At 62.1% G+C, this 22,484-nt stretch overlaps 1 protein-coding gene across 4 annotated transcripts in view; it reads left to right on the top strand.

Moving 5' to 3' along the window:
• Positions 1-21,281, top strand: part of LGR6 (leucine rich repeat containing G protein-coupled receptor 6) — an 86,099-nt gene extending 64,818 nt beyond the window's left edge. For all 4 annotated transcript variants that reach the window (XM_074351492.1, XM_074351495.1, XM_074351493.1 and 1 more), the window contains 12 exons: positions 7,594-7,662; positions 7,940-8,011; positions 8,180-8,251; positions 9,122-9,190; positions 10,266-10,337; positions 11,160-11,225; positions 12,002-12,073; positions 12,433-12,504; positions 13,829-13,954; positions 14,791-14,948; positions 18,136-18,216; positions 19,962-21,281. In XM_074351492.1, the coding sequence (XP_074207593.1) occupies positions 7,594-7,662; positions 7,940-8,011; positions 8,180-8,251; positions 9,122-9,190; positions 10,266-10,337; positions 11,160-11,225; positions 12,002-12,073; positions 12,433-12,504; positions 13,829-13,954; positions 14,791-14,948; positions 18,136-18,216; positions 19,962-21,190 (2,158 nt within the window). In that variant the 3' untranslated portion in view covers positions 21,191-21,281. The remainder of the gene's footprint in view (positions 1-7,593; positions 7,663-7,939; positions 8,012-8,179; positions 8,252-9,121; positions 9,191-10,265; positions 10,338-11,159; positions 11,226-12,001; positions 12,074-12,432; positions 12,505-13,828; positions 13,955-14,790; positions 14,949-18,135; positions 18,217-19,961) is intronic.
• Positions 21,282-22,484: the final 1,203 nt, after the last annotated feature.

Raw genomic sequence — 22,484 nt, 5'->3', positions numbered from 1 at the left:
CTGTTTCTCTAGTTCATTCGTTCCATGAATATTTACTGAGTGTCCAGTGTGGGCCAGGAACCACACCACAGAGACCAAAGGGCTCTAGGCTGGGGGTCTTGAGAGCTTCTTAACTTACCACCAACACCCTGTGCCAGCATTTCTGCCCCCAGTACCCAAACTCCCAACCTTGGGACCCCCAGGCTCCACTCCTCCTTGCCTTGTCCCTCTGCGTCCCCAGCCAGCCTCACTCCTTTCCATCCTGAGTATTTGCTGATGATTCCAGCCCAGAAGTCATCTCTCTCCTGGATCCAGATCCAGATCATGGAACCCCCCGCCTCCCCACAGCCCCCACACCGGAACCCCCTCCCCCCGGAACACCCCCCACCAGAACCTCCCCTTGGTCCACCCACTGGAAGCACTGTGACCCCCTGCGGAGACCGCTCTGCTCCCGCGGCTGCTTAGGCCACGACCTTGGGTGACCCTCCCCTCTCACATCTCACATCCCATGTCCGAGCAGTCAGCAGACGTGCTCCATCTCTGAATGCTGACTTCACTCCCTGCTGTCACCAGGCTGGCCAAGTCTCCCCCGGTGATTGTGATGGGCTCTGGTCTGGTGGCCCGTTTCATTCTGTCCTCTGCAGCCTGTACCTGGCACAGCAGATCAGGTCATGCTGCCCCTCTGTTCAAACCCTCCAATATCTCCCGGCTACTCTGGAAAGAAGCCAGTGCTGCACTGGCCTTGGCCTCACCGTCCTCGGTCTGCCCCACCAGGAGGGGCTCTCACACAGCACTACGCTGGCCTCAGGACCTTGGCACTGGCTGTCTCCTTTGTCTGGAATGCTCTCTCCATAGTCAGGGCTTCATTCAGGTATCATCTTGTAGTGAGGTCCTCCCCTACCATCTTGCAGCTTCTTCCTGGCCTTCTCCACCCTTTCCTGTGTCGTTCTCTGCAGGGCACTACCACAGTCTGATAGCCTATGTTATTTGTTGACTGATCTCATCCGTCATCTGTCCCCATCCCTCCTGAGTTCTGTCCACTGTGGTCCTTGCTGCACCAACCACAGGCTGCATAGGGAGGTGCTCGATGAGTACTTGTTGGACAAATGAGTGGATGTGTGGCCCCTGATTCCTCTCTGGGCTTCAGCTTCTCCCCCTGAGCTGTGAGCATTGGACGATCTAACCTCCAGGGACCCCCCCCAGGTCTGATCACCCATACCCAGACCTCGCCCCTGAGCCCAGCTTAATCACCCACAGCCCAGGGGTAGCACAGATGCCCCGTGCTCTCTAACTTCAAGAAATGCCCTGGATGTCGGCCGAACCCACCAGGATGTCCCTCGTCCTTGTCTTCAGTGAGATCCTTTCCCAACAGTCCTGTGGTTCAGACTTTAGGGCCCTGACTTCAGACCCGCTGTGTTCTGCTCTGGGCAAGAGCACCTCAGAGCCTTCAGGCCCCCCGACTGGCGGGCCCACGGTGTCCAGGTGAGGGCAAGCTGCCCACACCTGCAGGACCCGGTCCTGCTCTGGTGTCATGTCTTAGAGTGACAGGGCTTTTCTTTCTGGGGAAGGTGCTGAGAAAGTGGACCGTCTACAAACCTCGATTCAAAGAGCGTGGGTTGAGCTGCTGTGGTCACGCGACGGCTGGGGTAAGGGCTGCTGGAAGAAGTGAAGGGGGTGTTCTGGCTCAAGATAAGGGTGGGTGCGCGGCCCCGGGCACCACAGAGCCTGCCTGTGGGGAGTCCAGGCAGAGGCCAGGCCTGACCAGCTGGGGCCCCAGGGCTGGTCCCGGGGCGGGGTGAACTATTAGCTCCCCGTTCCCTTCCAGTCTCGGCTTCTCCGGTCTGATGCCTCATTAGGGCAGCTAGTCATCTCAGTGTCAGAACCAGCCGATCTGCCGACCAACCATTCAGACCATCCTCGCTGCTGCTCCAGGTGCTTGGTGCGCTGTCTCCCCGGCGCTGCCGGGAAGAGGGCGTAGGTGGAGGGAGAGGGGAAGGAGGCCACGTCTGTCTCTCCTAGAACCTGAGGACAGTTTTACTAATTGCTGTGCTTGCTAATGGGCGGCCTGTTACGTAGGCTGTTTAGACAGTAAAACAGTGCTGTTAGTTATAACGTTGGTTCCTGGCTCCCCAGCGCATCTGCCCCAGGTGTGTGGGGTCAGACTCAAGGCCCAGGCTCAGCCATTAAGTCACGTGCTCGGCAGCTCTCCCGCCTCCACGCCCGCCTCCGGGACGTAAAAGTGGCTCGGGGTTTACAGTCTCTCGGAAACATCTGTTCTGTGTTTTGCTTGGGAGCTGGGCTCACCCACATTCCTCTGTGTGCCTTTACCTGTGATCTAGTGATGAGCAGATTCCAGCCTTGAGAGCAGACGTGTAAGCGGAAACACAGTTAATGAGATGACCCTTTGTGGCTGTGAAGAGTAGAGACCACTTGTGTGTCTGCCGTCTGTTCTGGAGCCTCGTGTCCCGGAAAGGAGGAGGAGGGGGAATCGCATTGTGTGAGCGTCTACCCGGCAGGCTCTGGACCAGGCGGCAGAGCTGCCCTGTGCCAGGGTCCTCGGCTCACAGGCGCAGAGCTGTGACTGGTCCCAGAGGACAGGACCTCTTCCACTGTAAAGCAGAAACCCATCCAAGGACCCTGGCCTCCAGGTCAGGGTCGTTGGCTTGGACCCGCTCAGAAGCAGCCAGGGAAAGCTGGCCCCTCTGTCTGTCCTCCTTCCTGGACTCCCTAAAACCTTGCTCTGGCCCCACTGCTCAGAGCCCAGCAGGAGGCACTCTGTGTGGCTTGCAGGATGTGTTAGCCAGAAGCTTGCAAGACTGGCTTCGGGTCCAGGTGCTGGGACGTGCAGGGAGAGACCGTCTCCCTCCCAGCCTGTTTCCTCAACAGCAGAAAGAAGGGGCTGGACACAGTGACCGTCACCTCCTGTGCTGTGCTCTGAACCTGCAGTGGGGGTCCCGGGGGTCCCAGGAGTGGCCGTTTCTGCACAGCCAGACAGAAAGGAGAAACACGGGGACTTGGGTCCCTGAGCGTCACAGGGCTGGGGTCTTCTCAGCTGCTTTTACTGGCTGCTCCAACCATCAGCTCTGCTTGGATGTGGGGTGAAGCCACCGAGCAGAGACGGGGGACAGCCGCGGACAGCCGCAGCTTCCAGACACGCCCTGGCTGGAGCTGGGAACACTTCTCTTCAACCTCAGCCCTTCCTGTCTGCTCCCAGCTCCCAGGAGCAGATGGAACAGTCCACTCTTCCTGGGCTTCTGGCTGATTCTGGGCTATTAAAGATAATAGACCACAATCCATGGGCGGGTTTTCCAGCCAAAGTTCAGGGCGTGGTGAACCACCTGCCATGGAAGAGTCAGACTAAAGCAGCTTGGGCCGTGGGAGGCCTTTCCTGCAGCCTCCTAGAGCCTGCAGGTGGCTGTTCTGTGAGTCCTGAGCCGACGGTGGTAGGCACCACTTCCACCCTTCTTCCCCAGAGAGGCTGGCATGTGGCCACACCAACCACAGGAGCTGGGAGACGCCAGCTGCGTCCTGCTGTTCCTCTGGTCACTGCAGGACAGCGCTGTCCGGCAGCATCTCCCATGAGAATGGAAAGGTTCTGAACATGGCAGCTGCAGTGTGGCTGGGAAAACCAAGGGCTGAACGTCCAGTTTTATTAACGTGTGATTAAATGTCTGTAGCCCCCAGGGCGGTGCAGCCATGAGGAGGAGGGTGGTTCGGATGGACAGAGCGGTTCCGGCCACGGCCATTTAACAACTGGGGATGTGGGCAGCTTGCGTTACACGTGTGCCCACGTCCCTCAGCCGAACAGCGGGTGTGGCAGAGCACCACCTCTCGGGCTGCGGTGGGAGTCGAGGTCCTTCAAGCAGGGCACGTAGCCTGGCAAGCGTCCGAGGACAAGCTGGAGCAGACGCAGCCGCCCCCCCCCCGCCCCCCAGGTCGGGCCCTTTGCCCAACCAGACCACACCGCTGTTCTCTCCAAGTCCCGAGTGCTCTTCCTCTAGACCGCGCTCTGCTCCCCCCCGCGCCTCCCTTCTCCTCCCCGAGGCCCCACCCTGCCGGCAGGACCTGGTCCCAGCGTCACATCTCCACCAAGGGCCCGGTCTTCCCAGCCTCACCACCGCCCGGTGCCTGGGTCCTGCAGGCCCGCCTACATCCACTGACTGGATGGGGGTTTCTCTGATCTTTCCCCTCCCTACTTGGCCCAGTGGGGTCCTCTGTGTTTGGGCGGGTGAGGCAGACACCCTTGGCCTGCACCGGATCCACTGGGACAGAGAGGGCTGCTGGGGTGTTTCTGGACAGTTAGAGCTGGCGGTCTGTCCAGGCGGCACCAAGTGCAGTGGGGCTTCTACCCAGGTCAACAGCTCTGCGTGGACACCCAGAGGGGCACAGGCAGGCCACCTCTCTGGCGTGTGGTTTGCAAAATTCTTTTTGACGTTTGTATAATTTTTACTCTCCCACATTTTTCTACAAAAATAGCCTTTTAGTTCATATGCCTTTCACCATGGTCCTTTTCCCACCGTCTGTTAGGCCGCTGCTGGCACCCTTCCTGACCAGAAGCTGCCGAGGAGGCCTGGGACCATGCAGTCTGGCTGCCTGGTCGTGGGTCAAGGAAGTGTAGAGGGGTCGGTGACAGCAGGGTCCCGGGGGGCCTGTCCCGTGGTCTCGGGCCCCGAGGGTCCTGCTCAGGGCGGTCTGGTGCCTTTGTGACATCGACCCCAAACCTCAAGGCTGCCCAACCTCCCCCTCACCGATCTCTAGATTCCTTTGAGAATCCGTTAGTGTTTCTCATTAATCAACTCATCTCACCCTTTCACTCACTCATTTGCTCGTGAAACAAGTGCTCTGCCAGGGCGCCTCTGGAGCTTAAACTAGCAAACAGCGAAGTTTCTGTTTTCAGGAAACGTTCATTCCAGTCGGTTGGGAGTAAAATGAACAAGTGTCTGTCAGATGTCAACGTGTTATGTGAGAAAAAGAAAGCAGGGTGTCTCACTGTGTGTCACTGCACCACACGTCACCCCAGAACCGAGAGGCTCAAAACAACAGCTTGCGACGTCTCCTGGATCTGTGGAGCGGCTGGGCACTCATCCGGGCAGACCTCCTACTGGAGGGACTGGTCACGAAGGCTCTATCTGCGGGAGGCCCCACGGGGCAGGAGGCGAGGACGCCCCCCACGTCCGGGGCCTCGGTGCCCGCCGTTGGCTGGCCCGCCTTCTCCGTGTAGTTCTGTCATCCAGGAGGGAGGCCGGCCGGGCGTCCTTACGGGTGCAGAGAGCATTCATACTCCGTGACTCAGGTCCTACAGTGTCACCTCCGCCCCGTTCTGCTGGTCAGTGCCCACGAGGTCAGGCCAGTCTCAAGGAGCCCCCTTGACAGGAGAGGCCGCAAAGGCCTTGGGGCCACCTTTCTGCCAGCTTTCTGGAGCTTTCGCCGACAGGTGACACCACAGGAGGTGACAGCGTGCAGTGTGCTGCTGTGATTCACGTCCCCGCTGCAGAACGACTAGACTCGAGGCCACCTTGCACCTGCCACACCGGGCAGGGGAACAGTGGACCGTGGGGTCTGCTGGTTCATCCCGGGGTCGGGGGAGCCCTCCTGCAGGGGTGCAGTTCGGGGGGAGACCTTCGTGAAGCGGGGGCAGCGTGCAGGTGCCGGCAGGTTTCTCATCCTGAGCAGAAGATCCGGGGCCAGACCAGGGCAGGTCTTTGCACTTAAGGTAGAACTGTGGTGTTGTGGCTTTTGCGTGAAGAGGCTTCCGTGTTACGCGTGGGAAACCTGGTCCTCCTTGGATGAAGGTGGAGAATTCCTGGGTGGGCTGAGCCAAGTCAGAGGGCCACAGGATTTCGAGCTGGTGGGACATGAGGGAGAATCATTTATGCATCTAAGGCCGAAAAGATTTCATCTCCCTCACTCCTGCTGCCAGCAGCCCCAGCGTCCACCCCTCTGACTTTCTGGGCCCCTTCAGTCGCCCACAGCAGATCTGCGGGCACTTGGAAACTCCTTGAGAACCCCCAGTTTCAGTGGAAATGCTTTGCACATGTCCGGCCCTGGGCTTCCCTCCCCTCACTGGCCAGGAGCCATTCTGAGCAAGTCCAGGGGAGGGCGTCTGATTGACTGCAGGATGGGCCAGGGCAGGGCAGGGGTTTACACCGTGATTACCCCAGGTCACCAGGGTCTGAGCATAATCGGGAATCAGTGTGTGTGTTGGGATACAGTTACCCGGCTCCCTGCCTGCCAGACACTTGTCACTGCCCTTCTGGTCCCATCGGCCGGGTTCCTGGCTCTACCTGTGGACTATTAAGCGTAATGACCTGTCATGTGGTGGAACCTAGTGTTTGCCAGACAGCCTGCTGCATCTCTGTAATTAAAGGGCCTCCCTCTGCACGGCGCCTGCCCTGGTATCGGACGGTCCTCCTGAACACTGCCAGGGCAAGGGGGGGCTCTAAAAGACTGAGGAGATGGCCTGGGTCATCCTGGGGAGCTCAAGAGGGACAAGGCAGCTGAGCCCTGCCCCACTCTGGCCAGAGCCGGAGATGCCGACTCTGGCCTCAGGTCCAGAGGCCCCGAGAAGCAGTTCATCCCCACATGGGGCTGACACACTGGGTCCTAAAGCTCCGGACGCTGACACCTGCTCTGAAGCCCCTCGTAGGAGTGGTGGGGTCCCGCCCCATGGCATCGGGGGACTTGCTCTGAAAGCCCTCTGTGGCCCGTTCCCCACCTCCCAGGCTCTGCTCCTGCCTGTCATCAGAACGCACCCCCTTGCCTAGGGGCTGGGCTCTGGACCTCTCCCGAGGACAGTCAGATTCGCTCCTGGGCCCTTGCATTTCCATCCTGCCTTTGCCCCGCCATCCACAGAGGTCACTGACACAGAAGACCCATAGGGGGACACAACTGTGTTGCACCTGCCTTCAAAAACATCTGTCACCTGTCACCTGGAGACTTTACTGTGGGACACGCTCCTGGACCTGGAATGACTAGGGTGAATCTTTTAATTTAAAAGGATTCTGTCACATTATGTCTAAAAGGTTGTGCACATTTAAATTCCACCAGCAGATCATTAGAACGCTGCCTCCCCACACCCTGGCCAGCTGGGGCTGCCGCCACTCTTGGAAATCATTTCCATTGTTTTCTGATAATACACGATATGTGTTCACTGTAAATTAAAAAAATCAGGCCACGCAGAAAAGGGTAAGAGAAAATAAAGATCAGCTGTGTCCGCTGCCCACAGGTAAGGACTGTCCGTTTTTGCAGAAGGCAACGGCAGAGGCCACGGGTAGCCAAGGTAGTCACCTGAGGAACCTTCCTGAGTCCCTAGTGCTGGCGACAAGATGTCGGTAACTGCCCCCTTCCCCCCCTGCCCCCTCCCCAGCCACTGATGTCTCCAAAGGCTTGAGACAGTTTCCTCAACCAGTGGGGACTGTTCAGAGGGAGCTGGTTCCAGGTGTCCCCTCAAAGCAGATCTGCAGGGTGGTGACGGAGGAGGAACAGTCCAGAAACGCGCTCCCCGGCACTGGCACTGGACCTGGCAGATTGGAAAGCCTGTCTTTCTCGTGGGCCCCAGACCCGAGCGTCCGTCTCTTGGGGCCCCTGCAATGACCGCACTGCCTTTCTTTCCAGAGACCTGAATTATAACGAGCTGTGGGAGTTCCCTGTGGCCATCCGGACGCTGGGCAGGCTGCAGGAACTGTAAGCTCCCTGTGCGGTTCTGGGGCGTCCTCTGTGCCCAAGGGAAGCCTGGGCCTCCCACGGCCTCACCCCGCCCTCCCCAAGGCTCACCCTGTCTCCTTCCCACGTGGCTGAGCAAATGAGGAAAGTCACAGGCAGGGTTTGAGCCTGGAGTGTCCAGGCTGGCATCCCTGTGGTCCCACGGCCCTTTGCTTGGCTGTTGGAGAGCATCCATCATCCCGCGTCTGTCCTGCCCAACCGCCCTCCACCTCCTCCTGACCCATGTGTTGCCTTCCAGGGGTTTCCATGACAACAACATCAGAGCTATCCCAGAGGAGGCCTTCCTGGGGAACCCTCTGCTGCAGACGATGTGAGTCCCTCTTCTGCCAGTGAGTGGGGGGAGGACGGCGTTGGGAGGTAGGACTCGGGGGACTCCCCCACCAGCTCTTCCCTGGTGTCCACGGTGGGGGAAGAGCAGGGACCTGCCTTGGTCCCAGCAGGGAGAGTTGCATGAAGGAATTCGGTCTCTTTCTTCCAGACATTTTTACGATAACCCAATCCAGTTCGTGGGGAGGTCGGCATTCCGGTACCTGCCCAGACTGCACACGCTGTACGTCAGCACCTCTGCCCCAGCCCTTCCCGCTGCCTCCCGCCTCCTCCCTGCAGACCCCGGACCGCACAGTCTCAGGGCCGCAAGCCTCCGCGTGGCCCAGGCCTAGTCCTGGGCCTGCCTGGGCTCACCGGCCTCCCCGACCTCAGACCCCAGAGCCTCTGAGTCACGCGGCTGAAGGTCCACAACCAGCATGGCTTCTCCGGGGACCCCGAGCCTGACCCTGAGGCCCTTGCTGCATGATGGTCCTTCCCTTCAGCCCCAAAGGATCCCTGGTCTCCTCTCTCCAATTGTTCTAATGCCCACCGCAAGTGCCACCTCTACAGAAGACCTCCCCCGGGCGACACCCCGCCCTCGGCAGCACTGGCGCAGCTGAGACGTCAGGGCACGTCCCACTCTCACGTGCTCCGCCCTGCACCGCGTGGGTGCGGCCGAGGCTCTCCTGCAGGGCAGGGACCAGGACCCTCACCCGCGGGGTGGGCTCCTGCCGTGCGCAGGCCTTGTGGTCCCTCCGAGATGGCGCGGCCGGAGGGGAGGAGCCGTCAGTCCCAGAGAACCTGCGGGGAAGCCCTGAGGAGACAGTTCAGGGGAGACCCGCTCTCTGAGGAGCAGCTGGGCAACCAAACACTTTTTCAGAAGCCCTCAAGCCAATTTAAAGGGGCAATCCCCACGGTCTTGCCCGTGTTTGGGGCCCCCGGGGCCTGCCGGGCTTGGCAGAACTGGCTTAGGGAAATGGCAGTGTGGAGCTGGGCCTGAGCAGCTGGGTCACTGGAGGGAGGTGGGGGAGGATGGCGTTCCCCAGGAGTGGAGTCCCGCAGGGAGGTCCCCAGGGCTGACCCCACCCTCTGAGCTCTGTGCCTTCGTTTCCAGGTCCCTGAATGGCGCCACGAACATCCAGGAGTTCCCGGATCTCAAAGGCACCACCAGCCTGGAGATCCTGTGAGTGGACACTCTTGCCCCCATCTCGTCTGGCCCCGTTGCCCCCGGGAGCTCTAGACTCTCTGCTCCCCACACCGGGCCTTTTGCTGTTGGCTCCAGCCTGGCCCCAGGGGCCTACAGCTACCTCCTGACCTGGCCCTGCTACAGGCCAGGCCGGAGTGGCCAGTGGTTCAGGGGTGAGGAGGCTGGTCCTCCCTGCTTTTCCATCCTTGGACTTCTCGGGCATGACCTCAGAGCTCCCCACCCCAAGCCGTGGTGCACTGAGGACCCTCGAGGGGCAGGAGGCTGTGACACCCACCTCCTTCTCTGCTCTGAAGCTGGATTCCAACAAAGACTTTCTCACAGTTTCCACTTTCTGTCTGGTAGAGCAGGGGAGGGCGTCTGAGCACAGTAGGCCCTCAGAACACTTTGAGAAGACAGGACAGCCATGCAAACGCCCAGAGTTAGTGTCAGGAGGTCGGCTGTGTCCCCGCCTCGCCGGGCCGCGGGGACTGGAGCTCCCTTTGTGCCCCTATTGTCTGCCCCAGTGGACTTGCGGGCATCTGAAAACTTTTCCGTGAGGGAAGTAACAGTTCCCCCAGGACGACCTTGGCCTTGGGGCTCTCCTGGGACACCCTGTCCCTAAGGCCGGCTGCTGTCCAACCTGCCCACAGCCCGCTCACCCCCACCCCGCCCCCAGGCACAGGGAGCAAGCTTTCCACTTGCTTCCCACAGCTCCCTTGGGGTTGGTTTTTCTGTCCACTCCCCGTCCATGGCCACCCCTCCTCTCTGTGGGGAGCAGAGAAGAATCTGGGCCCTGTGTGGCTGGAGACATTGGGAGACATGGGAGGGACCTGATGGGGTCAGGAAGGGGCTGCCTGCAGGACCGTCTGCCAGGCAGAGCCCCAGCTGTGCCCCTAGTCTGCCCGACCCGCACCTACGCTGGTCCCAGGGAGGCACCTTCTCTCCTCACCCCACCCCGCCCTGGCCCCCCACCTCTCTTTGGTCAGCTCCCAGGTCAGCGTCAGGCCCCGGCAGGGGGACAGCTGGGCCTGGGCCTGGGCCTGGCACAGCTCCGCCTCTGTTCTCCCTGCAGGACCCTGACCCGTGCGGGCATCCAGCAGCTCCCTCCAGGAGTGTGCCAGCAGCTGCCCAGGCTCCGAGTCCTGTGAGTTCCCCACGCATCCTCCAGTCTGGGCTGGGCCCCCCCCACCTCTGGCCCCTTGGTCACCCTTCCTGGAGGGTGGACAGCTTGGGCCCTCGTCTCTCGTTCAGGGAAAAGGATGGGGTCTCCTGGGTTGGGCTGGGGTTGGGGCCCAGCTCTGCTGCTCACTGGCGTGGGCACCTGGGCTCACGCTTCAGTGTCTCGCAGCTTCAGCTGTTTTGTCTGTGATACATTTATGAGGGTTGAAAAAATACACGTAAAGCACCCAGCACACAGTGGGTCCTCCAAAAGGGGCTCCGGTAAGGCACCCAAGTCTACCTGGGAGGTCTGACCCTGCTGGGACTGCGGAGGCATCTGCGTGTCCTGTGCCGTCAGGCAGCAGCCTCCCCCCAAGTCTGCCTGGACGCTGAGGCTGCTCACCACGCACCACAGCCCACGGCAAGACGGGGCGCCCGACACGGGCCAGCACCAGGTGTGTCCAGGGACGGAGCCCTGGGCTTGGCTGTGCCACTGACAGGCAGCGTGTCCCTGGGCAGGCCCTGCCCTCTCTGTGTGCCTCAGTCTGACGAGGGTCTGGGCCAGGTGACCCTAGGGGCCCGGCTCATCGTCCTGACGTGTGTGTCCCTGCCGGGGCCATTCCTCACCTGCACGCCCTTCGCTTCCTGCTCCCCGCCCCCAGGACCTCCCAGGGCCCTGCAGTGGGGAGGTGCCTGGGGTGGGCGGAGGCTGAAGGGGGTCCAGTGAGGAAACGTACCCTGGCTGAGGTGTGTCCGCAGCCGGGTCCAGGGTCCCCAGCTCACCCTGGCCTTGTCTCCCTCTCCCCAGGGAGCTGTCCCACAATCAGATACAGGAGCTGCCCAGCCTGCGCGGGTGTCGGAGGCTGGAGGAAGTGTGAGTCTGGGCACGGTCGACCTCTCTCCCTCCCTCCCCGGGTTCGCTGAGCCCCGAGATTAGGAGGGATGTCACAGATGACAGTCCAGGAGCCGGTGCCCAGAAGGTGGCTCCTTGGGGGTCAGCGCAGCACACGATGGGCAGTGGCTCAGGGCAGGTGGGCTGGGCACGGGGTGGCCTCGGGGCCAGAGGTGCAGTTTCCCATAAGCACGCACGTGCACGCATACCCAGGGCAGGTGGGGCCTGAACTGAAGCTTCAACAGGGACCTGGAGCTCTTCACAAATTCCCTAAGCTTCGCTCACCCGGGGCCTCCTGACCTCCATGTCTGTGCCCTGTCCCAGGCAGGGCAGGGGAGAGGCGAGGGCCTGTCCTGCTTGTCTAGATGCTGGAGGAAGGAGGGCCTTCACTGTTGCCGAGGCCCAGGGTCCACCTGTCACTCAGACGCCAGTCCACTGAGCTCTGCTTCCCAGCCTGGGACACCAGGGGCTGGGCCGTGTCCTGCTGCTGGGTGAGGTCAGCTGGGCTGGGAGCCAGGCCCCGTGGGAACCCTGGAAACTGACCCCCTCTGGGGCCACAGGGACAGCTTTGTGGCTTCGTGGCTTCGTCTGCAGACCCACTTCCCCAAGTCACCCGATCCCTGGGCTCTGTTTGACTCTGAAGACTTCCTCGGGCTGGGCTCTTCCCACGCCAGGAGGAGTGGGGTCCTCTCCTCTCCTCCTCCCAGTATGGAGGGGTCTGGGCCTGTGGGCTCATCCAGCCTCTCTTGCTGCCCTAGTGGCCTCCGGCACAACCGCCTCTGGGAGATTGGAGCCGACACCTTCAGCCAGCTGACCTCCCTGCGTGCCCTGTGAGTGCCGGGGGTAGGCCTCCCCTCCCTGCCTGGCCGTACCCCGTGAGGACCCCCAGCACCCAGGGGTCGGTGACCTGCATGCAGGCTCTGCACCCCTGGCCCCTGCACACGTGGGAGGAACTGCCTCCCCGCCACACGGCTTCTCGGGCCACTTCTCCTGCTGCTGGCGGAGGTGGGCCAAGCAGCTCTGAGGCCAGGCCCCCTTTTGGGGGCCACAGCCAAGTCGGGAGCTGCCAGCGGGTGCCTCCTCTTCCTTCAAGGCTGAGGGTCCTGCTCTGGGGGCGGCTCAGGTGGGGGCAGATGAGGGGGAACCTGGGACATCATTGTCCCCTCCTGTCCATCCTCTCTGCCCATAGGGACCTGAGCTGGAATGCCATCCGGTCCATTCACCCTGAGGCCTTTGCGACCCTGCGCTCCCTGGTCAAGCTGTGAGTGCCCGCTGCCCTCTCCTCCTGGGTGCTGAGGCCAGCCGGGACTGTGGGCTGGCCTGTGGGGGCAGGAGAGCCCCGCCGGGGCGGGACGTGCACACCTGTTACTGCACGTCCTGGGGCATGGGCTCTGGCCAACCAGTCATTCTCAGCCCATCTGACCGACTATGGGGCCCAATAAATGGAGAGCCTGCCTCCTGCAAGGCCCACAGCGTCCCTGCACAGCCTCAGCCCCCAGCACCGCTGGCCGGGTGGGGATGGGGTGGCTGCAGATGTGGGGGCCGGGGCTGCGGACGGCTCAGCGGGCCCCTGCGTGAGCATCACCCCAGGGGCTGCCATTTTGTAGGGCAGCATCATGGGTCCCCAGAGTCACACAGGACGTAGCAGAGAGTGTGTCAGGCCCACGGCGCGGTCACCAGGTTGGAGCTGGAAGGGCCCCTGATGGGGCAGCTTCTTCACTGCGTGAAGGGTGGCCTCCCCAAGTGTCCTAGAGGCGCGTCTAGCAGGCAGGGCCCTTTCTGATTGGCGCCAGCCCGGCCACAGGGACCAGGCGGCCCCACCCCTCACGTCGCAGGTGAGGCGGCAGACGCCCCGTGGTCTCACGCAGCTCCTACCTCCATCTTCCCACCCCTGTCTGCTCCCCACCTGTCGATAGGTCAGGTGGGCATTTCTGTCCCTTTGAAAGATGAGGACGCTGAGGCTCAGGCAGACTTGTGACTCCCTCGGTGACATGGGAGCTGGCGACGGTGCCAGGCCTCTTGCTGTCCAGCCCAGGCTCTTCTGTGATGCCCAGTCTGTGGTCCTGGTGTTTGGTCTGGAGCCCCAGCTTCCTCTGTTGCTTCTCTGGTGGGAGGCTGGGCACATCCTTACCTCTGGCCACGATGCCGGCCCTGAAATGGAACAGGTGACCAAAGTCCCGCATGTGGCCAGATGGCCGCTCTGTCCAGTCCCCAGCTGTGTCCTCTGTGTCATCAGAAGGGCAGGAGGGGGGAGCACACAGCAGGCAGAGCTCCTGGTGGGGGGACAGGGACACAGACGGGATGTGGACTGGCATGGCGGCTGTGGTCTCGGGGCTATGTTACCCATGAGCTGGGACCTGGGCTGGCTTGGCGGTACCTTGAACGGCCCCGGCGTGCAGTCAGCACCTGGTATCTGGTGGGTGAACGGAGGGGTTGGGATGGTGCCTCTGGCCACCCTGGCTGCCTCCTCCCCAGCGTCCCTGCTCCTCTCTGCTGGTCCTCTGTCCTTCCCTCCTCTCTTCAGGACAGCCCTGCCCCCAGCAACCCCACTGACCATCACTAACCCTGACCATCTGTCGTCCTAGGGACCTGACGGACAACCAGCTGACCACACTCCCCCTGGCTGGGCTCGGGGGCCTGGTGCACCTGAAGCTCAAAGGGAACCCGGCTCTGTCCCAGGCCTTCTCCAAGGACAGTTTCCCCAAACTGAGGTGAGGCTGCCCATCTCCACACCTACAGAGGCTCACCACAGGGCAGCTGGCCCAGCCAGGGAGGGACAGGAGAAATTCTGGTGGCCCAGAGTCTGGCCAAGACTGGTAGGAAGGGCTCCCCTTCCCCTCATCTCCTCAGTAGCATGTCCCTGGCACAATCCCAGCCCTGGGGGGACCCTGGACCCCTCTGAAGACAGAGGTCAGATGATGGGAAGGCCCCATGCCCACTTGGGCAGCGTCCACGGCTGAGCCCAGGCTGATGGGCAGGAAGCAACTGTGTGGCCAGTCCTGGAGCCAGTGCCCCCTCCCCGGCTTCCTGCCACCCACCCACCACCTCCTGCCCCACCCCTGCCTCCTGCCCCGCAGGCCTCCTGCCCCTGGCTTCCTGCAGCCTGTGGGTACCTACTCCACCTGCTGAGGACCCGGCCTGACCCACAGGCACCGAGCCCAGCTCCCACGTGCCCAGGGTGGGGTCGGGCACAGGGCCGTGTCTCACCAGGGACAAAGGTGAAGAGTCGCCAGCAGAAGCCCTGTCTCCTTAGACGTGAACTAGGAGCTGCTGCCCGGGGTGGGGGCAGGGGGGTCAGAGCGCTGGGTGCTGTGTGACCTTGAATGAGCTGCTCCCCACTCTGAGCCTGCTGAGGGACTCAGAGGGTCCACCCACCTGCCATCTCAGTTCTCAGATGAGGGAGGAGGCTGGAGCCAGCCTCCAGGCCCTTGGGAAGGAAGCCTGGGAGGCTGCCCACACAGTCATCAGGGCGCCTTGGGGCCGGAGGGCGGGTGCAGGGGCCGGGCCCTCAACATCCCCGAGGCAGCCGTCTCACCCCATCCCCCAGGACCCTGGAGGTGCCCTACGCCTACCAGTGCTGTACCTATGGCGTCTGCGCCAGCGTCAAGGCCTCTGAGCAGTGGGAGCCCCAGGACTTCCAGCCTGAGGACTGGGAGGCTCCGAAGAGGCCCCTGGGCCTCCTTGATGGACGACCCGAGAGCCACTGTGAGTGACCAAGGAGGGGACAGGAGGGAGAGGATAGAGGGACCCCAAGGGGGAGCCAGCAGCGGCTGCAGAGGGGAGGGAACTGCCCCTGTTTGCACCTGTCTCCCAGGCTGGGGAGGAAGCGGCAGTGCCCATCTGGAAGGTTGCCCATGCCACGTCTTGTGCACCAGCCGGACCCTCGTGGCTCACAGCCCCTGCCCCACGGGCCCCGCCACGCGGCCCCTCCTCACCATGTGGGCCCTGCCACGCGGGCCCTGCTCACCACACAGGCCCCGCTATGCGGGTGGGCGTAGAGGACACAGCCGTTTTCTACTCAGGGTTAGACTACATCAGTTACACTAACCTGCTTCCAGAAAAGCCCCCTCACGCCCTGCCCGGCGTTGGCTGAGCACCCCAGGGGTCACCGCTGCCCCTGCAGCCACCTGGTGAGTCTCCCGGAGACTCCAGAGGCCCCGGGCGTGCTGGGCCAGCACAGCACCGCCGTCTTGGGCCACGTGGGCGCCTGCTCAGGAGGAGAAGGGCAGAGGCATAAAGGCTGGAGACAGGTGGCCAGGGGGCTTCTGAGGGACCCTCTCCCTGCTGGTCTCAGACGGAGGGAGAGAGACGGGCTTCCGCGCCCTGCCTGGTGGTGCCGAGCCGGGGGGGGGGGGTGGGGGCTGACCCCGGCGTCTCTCAGTCTCTGACTCCCTCTCCAATACATCCGTGGAGAAGCTAAACAGAAAATCGAGCCCCAAATGTGTACGGGGAACACTCACAGCAGTACGGACAGACCTGGGCTCCACCTGGACTAGACCATCCACGGGTCCCTCTCCTCGTCTGAGAAGCGAGTGGGACATTCATGTCTCCCGGGCTAGGATCCGCAGAGGGGAGCGTGTGTGCCCCGTCCACGGTCACTGCTGAGGGCTGGGTGCCCTCGCTTGTCCGCACGCCAGAGGGGTAGCCGGGCGTCCAGGAGGCCGGCATCGGGCCGCGCTGAGGTGAGCCGGATCCCCTCCAGAGAGGGGTGAGGCCCTGCGGGCGCCCTGGGCTGCAGGCGCTGCGCCCGGGACACTCCCAGTCGCCTGCTCTTTCCTCTCGGAGGCTGGAAGAAGGAATGGAAACTTCCTTCCTCAAGGGGAAAGTTTCCACCAGGCTTACGTCTTAGGGAACCACAGGGCGTCGGGACTGCGGGCTGCCTGCCACCGGAAACGGGAGCTGGCAGGGCCCCCCACTTCCTGGGGCAGCTAATTGCCCGGGGACGGGGGCCAGGGCCTAGCTGGCAGCCAGATCCCACTTCCTCCTCCTTTGAAGGGTGGTTACTTAACACCGTGGCTGTGACTTTCCGGCCTCAGATGGAGCCCATGGGTTTCACCTCTTGCATTTCATTCACGCATTCTGACTTCAAAGCATTGCTGAGCCTGGTTCTGGAGAGCAGGGGTGGGCAGAGCGTGGTGCCAGAGAGGATGAAGCACGAGGCGGTGGGCACTCCCAGGCCTCCTGCCCACCCCACTGGGCAGCTCCACGGAGCCTTCCTGCCTCCCGGGAAAATTCCCAAATCAAGTGCTGACGCTTCAGGTGGGAGGAAGGCTCCACACAGGAAGTGAGTGAGCCAACGGTGGGGACGAGTGTGGCATCGCCCGCCCGGCCTGTACCGCGGGGCACAGCTCCTGAACCTGTGCCGTGTGCAGGCGCCCCTTCCAGCAGAAGCAATCCTCCCCCGCCTTTCCCAGTGCGACTTGAGAAACCAAGTTCTCATTCTTAAAAAAGTCTTCCAATGATGAATTATCACTGTGAAAGAGAGTTCTGTCTTTATAAGCTATAAAATGGTTTCAATGATCATTTTTTATTTCAAGATTCCTATAGAATTTGCTGCTTCCTGAGATGTCCACCCCCCTCCCCCCGCCCCAGGGTGGTTTAAGAAACAGCAAGAGTGAATAAGAAAAAACCCGTTTGATACAAACATGTAACAGAGATTCTTTCTAATCCTACTTCCTCAGACTAACAGAATGGCAGCGCCTAGACTTAGACTCAGCGTAGAAGTGCCCTTTCTCACAGCAGGAACTCTGCACAGCTCCGGCATCTGCAGAGCTCCCCTCACTGCCTCCCCGCGGCTCCCCGCAAATCGGCCCCTCACCTGGGAAAGCGTCACGATCGCACAGCCAGGCTCTGTGGCCAGAGGCTGGGTTTGAATTCTGCCCTGTCGCTCACTGCTGTGGGGCCCAGGGCAAGGCCTTAACTTTAAGGAGCCCCAGTTTCCTCACCTGTCAAGGGGTGCCCAAGGGGTGCCTGCCTCCCACAGAGGCCAGAGGGTTCATGAGACCATGAGGAAGAGGGCTCGCTGGGCGCGGCGCCTGGAGGATGAGTGCAGGAATCTTCACCCTGCTGCCGAGGAAACTCACTAGTAGGGACTCCTGGCCTCGTTCATCCCCACGGCTCCCTGAGAGCAGGGCCGCATCTCATGCCCCCCACCCGCCCCCCACTCCTCCGTGTGCACCCAGCCCTCAGCACGTGGCGGGCACCACACTCAGCACACATGGACCTCCAGCCACCCCCTTGATGGACGGTTCTTGTGCTGGGAACACGATCGTGACGTGAGAACCAGGACTTCCCGAGTAGGTTGTGATTAGCCTCCTCCTCCGATCCATCGGTTGACCCTGGTTCTAGCCTCCAGGACAGTCTGCACGCAGGGGTGTGGCTCTTCATGCCCGCCCCCCTGCAGCTCTTTGAGGACAGCATTTCTCCTGCTCACCCTGCCTTTCCCGAGTCCAGCACCCCCAGCTGCTCGACCACCTGCACCATCCCCAGTCCACCTCCAGCTCACTGTCTGTCTCAGGAAGTCTTCCCTCTTAGTGCCTGGTTTTCCCAGCTGGACACGGAGTCACAGCGGTGGGCGGCCAGTGTGGAGATGCATGTGACCCCTGCCCCCAAGCCTCCACCCTGACTCTAGGCCGTGCTGAGCTCGAGGGCTGCCTGGGTGGGTGGGTGGGGGGACACAGGAAGAGCAAGGCTCAGGCGTAAAGGGTCTCACCGCAGATAAGCCACGTGTGGATAATAGGGAGCTGACCACATTTACCCTGGGGCCGCCAGGATGCCGTGCCCAGCAGACTGTGTTGGGCGGGATGACGTCTTGGAGGGCAGGCATTTGGAGAAAAGTGAGGCTCGGCTCACACCAAGACCAGGGCCCGAGCCGCTTTCTGGTCCCCCTCAGATGACCTGGACCCGGACGAGCTCCAGCTTGAGATGGAGGATGCCAGGCCACACCACAATGTCCAGTGCAGTCCTCTTCCAGGTGAGGTGGGGAGGGCAGGGGCTGGGGGAGGGGGGCTCTTTGATGAGTTCAGCCCAGGGCCGGGCCTTCTGGAGGAGGACAGCCCCCTCTGGTCATTCCTGGGGAAGGGGCTGGAGTTCCGTCCCTTGGGTGGCTGCTTGGGGGAGTGGCTGTGGAGGAGGGGAGTCAAAGCAACAGTCACAAATCACCAGTGAGGGCTCATACACTGCGAGAAGCAGGGAGGATGTCTTGGCCCCACTGCTCCTTCCGTCCGAGGCTGAGTCCTGGGGCCCCGCGAGCCCTGCGGGACCCCTGGTCTGCCGTCTCTCGTGCTTACAGCCCTCTGGCTGTAAGACTGCACAGTATCCCTGGGTAGCTTGGCCCAGCACTGCCTGCCCCGTGCGGCCGACCTAAATCTGTCTTGCTGTCGGGAGAGAGAAAATTCTCCTCCTTCTGGGCGCAGCCCACCCTCTGTTTAGCGTGATGACCCCTCCCTTGGGTACAAACCGCCGAGGGCCGCCCCGGAGGGCAGGATAGGATCCGCTCAGGACAAGTGGAGGGCAGTGGCCGACGTCCCTCCCGCCCTTTCCAGTCCATCCCCTCCACCCCAGCGGGGCCCCTCGAAGGCCCCCAGCACCTGCGCTCCGCGCTCGGCGGCTGCAGCGCGCCCTCTAGTGCCAGCGGCGGCAAGCGCACCTGGAGGGCAGGTGGGGCTTCCAGGCCTGGAACCCAGGGGTTCCATCGCTGAAAACCCGTGGGGTCACGAAGCTCCGAGAGACAAACTCACTCGCAATCGCCTTCACAATAGCCAAATTAATTCCGGTGTGTGTACCCTCACTGCCCAGACGCCGAAAACAGGCGTTTGAGGAACGTGAGGACGTGGGAAACTGTGCATAATAAAACTTTAACTTAAAAAAGAGCATAGGGAGCTATACACAGTAAAGTCCCGATTTAGTTTAAAACCTGTATGTGTATGTGTGTTTTAAAAATGCTGATAGGAAACAGCAGAACGATGAGTTTTCGCTGAGGGGCAGGGTCATAAGAGGCTTAATTTTTCTGTGTTATGTTTTCCAATTTTTCTACAGTTGCCATCTATTATTTGGTAATCAGGGGGAAAATATGTTCAAGAAATAGCTTCCACAAAAGCCTCTCAAATTCCTAAGCTGCCGAGCAGCACATTGAAGAACAAGGGTCTAAGTTCAAAAGCAGGGAGGAAACGGCATGTCCAGAGCTACAGGGCTGTGTGAGGCCAGGGCCTGGGGAGCCAGAAAATCCGGAGGCCCCCTTGCTCTGACTTGCCCAGCAGGCTTTGCCTCCCAGGACGACTGGGTCGGGAGCGTTGAACGTGGCTGCAGAGGCAGGGAGGCCCCTGGGGCCGCCGCCTGGCTGGGCCCATCCTCGGAGGGACGCGGGGCCCGGCACCCCTGGCTCCCCCGTGGGTCTCCCCAGCCTGTCCCCAGGGCTGGTGCCTCTGCACTCCTCAGGCCAGCCGTCCCGTCCTTTCTTCCAGACACTGCTCCGTGGGGGGACTTCTTTCCCTACCCTCTCCTCCAGGCAGGGCTTGCGCTGCCTGTCTGTGCTGTTGCGTGTGGTCTGGACTGCGCGCGCGTTTCTCTCATGCTGTTTTCCATACGTCCTGGGTGAGCAAACCCCCCTGCAGCTCCGTGGAAGACCTCCTTGTGTCCCCAGTATTCCCCCAGCCCCGCCCCCCAGATGGCAGAGGCTGCGCTGCACCCAGGACGAGCGTGCGGTTCTCTCTCCCACAGGCCCCCTCAAGCCCTGCGAGCACCTGTTCGGGAGCTGGGGCGTCCGCCTGGCCGTGTGGGCCGTTGTGCTGCTCTCGCTGCTCTGTAACGGGCTGGTGCTGCTGAGCGTGTTCGCGGGCGGGCCTGGCCCCCTGCCCCCGGACAAGTTTGTGGTGGGGGCCATCGCGGGCGCCAACACCCTGACCGGCCTCTCCTGTGGCCTCCTCGCCTCCGTCGACGCCTTGACCTTCGGCCGGTTTGCAGAGTATGGCGCCCACTGGGAGGTGGGGCTGGGCTGCCAGGCCACGGGCTTCCTGGCCGTGCTGGGGTCAGAGGCCTCTGTGCTGCTGCTGACTCTGGCGGCCGTGCACTGCAGTGCGGCCGTGTCCTGTGTGCGGGCCCGCGGGAAGGCGCCCTCCCCTGGCAGCGTGCGGGCGGGGGCCCTGGGCTGCCTGTTGCTGGCAGGACTGGCAGCCACCCTGCCGCTAGCTTCCATCGGGGAGTACGGGACCTCCCCACTCTGCCTGCCCTACACTCCACCCAACGGCCAGCCCACAGCCCTGGGCTTCGCTGTGGCCCTGGTGATGCTCAACTCCTTCTGCTTCCTGGTGGTGGCCGCCGCCTACGTCAAGCTGTCCTGCGACCTGCCCAGGGGTGACCTGGAGGCTGTGTGGGACTGCACCACTGTGCGCCACGTGGCCTGGCTCACCTTCGCTGATGGGCTCCTCTACTGCCCCGTGGCTTTCCTCAGCTCCGCCTCCGCGCTGGGCCTCTTCCCAGTCACCCCCGAGGCCATCAAGGCCGTCCTGCTGGTGGTGCTGCCACTGCCCGCCTGCCTCAACCCCCTGCTGTACCTGCTCTTCAGTCCCCGCGTCCGGGAGGACCTGCGGTGGCTGCGGCCCTGCCTGGGGGCCCTTGGTCCCCTCCCCTACACGGCCGCGGGCAAGCTGGAGCAGAGCTCCTGCGACTCCACCCAGGCCTTGGTGGCCTTCTCCGATGTGGATCTCGTCCTGGCCGCCCCTGAGGCCAGGCAGCACCCCGGGCTGGAGACCTACGGCCTCCCCGCAGTGACCCTTGCCTCCCGCCGGCAGCCAGGGGGCCACTTTGCAGAGCCGGAGGAAACCCGCTTTGGGAACTGGCCACTCTCCATGGACGGACTGCTTCTGGGAGCTGAGGGGGCTATGCCGGTGGGCGGGGGCTGGTCAGGGGGCAGGGGCTTCTCTGGCTCGGCCTTTGCCTCACACTTATAAATGTCTCCCCCCACACCCTGTTTCCGTCCCCTCTCCCCCAACAACGAATGAACGCAGCTTGTAAAATAAATTCAACCGAAACTCATTGTAACCAGGAAGCAGGTGGCCTGTCCCTGCCCACTGGCCTCCTCTCCCCTGGGCCATTGCCTGCATGTCCTTGGCCTGGTGTCCCCGTGGCCTCGTTCTGACCTCTTCCTTGTCGCTTGTGAAACTGAGAACCCGGGTCTTGATGTTTGTCTGCTGAGGGAGGTGAGGGGAGCGAAGGACAGTGACTGGGCTGGGGGCCCAGAGGGTCCAGGGTCAGGGTGTGGTGGGCAGGAGACTGAGAAAGGCCCGGAGGGGTTGCCACAGGCACCTCCCCCCCAACTCCTCGTGGATTGGATGCAGAATGTGTTCTGAGTCAGCTAGTCTTCAATACGCCATGGAAAGGAACCCCTTGTGAAAGTGAGTTTGGGAAATGGGACCCTCTCTTCCTTAGAGGATGACGGCACAAGGCAGCAGCGGAATCTGTTCAACTTGGTCTAACCCAGTTCTGCAAACTATTTAACTGTCGGTGACCGAGAACCTGGGGCTCCCTCCTTCCTGGGGCTGATCTGAGCCTTGAATGGGAGGCGTTTGCTCTGCCTTGGGTGCCAAGAGGCGGTGACTCCTATGTGGAAAGGAGCTCTGAGTCGCCCCACGGATGGAGACAAAGGTGGGGTGACTGGTGAGCCTTGACTTGTAGGAAGTTGTCCCCTTCCTCACAGCTGCCCCCCCCCTCAGCCCGCAACCAGTGCCCCCAGAGTCAGGGCCGCAGTGCGAGTGGCACGTGGGGAGGGGCCTCGTTGGAGCCGGAGTCATGGGGGCAGGCGTCCTGGTCCATGGAAAGCCACGAGCTTGCAGGTGGCCCGCGGCCGTCCTCCACCTGCTCTGACAGACCCGGGACCTGCCGAGCCTCCAGCTGGTGGGGAGCGGGTGTAGAGGGAGGGGGCAGAGGTGGTCCCACAAACTGTTGTCATCACTCCAAAAGCCCAGTAGATGTTGTACACTTACCCGAAATGAGAGAAGTAAAGTTTCTCTGTGTTCGCCCGGACTTCCAGCAAGTCCGAGTGTTACTCAGAAGACTATGAAGCTGACTTATCTCTTTGATTAGACTCAAAATCGGAAGTCTGCCAATAACGCAGCGATGTCAGCGCACATCCGTCTGAGGGGCTGCGGTGGCCTAGGCGGTGGCTCCGTGTCCTGCCTGGGCAGCCGTGCCCTCCCATCTCCTCTCGGACCCACTGGGGAACTCCCAGCACCTCGGCCCACTCCC

This window comes from Camelus bactrianus, chromosome 23, assembly GCF_048773025.1.
Source record: "Camelus bactrianus isolate YW-2024 breed Bactrian camel chromosome 23, ASM4877302v1, whole genome shotgun sequence".
Taxonomy (NCBI): Eukaryota; Metazoa; Chordata; class Mammalia; order Artiodactyla; family Camelidae; genus Camelus; species Camelus bactrianus.
This window is presented reverse-complemented; position numbering and strand designations above follow the sequence as displayed.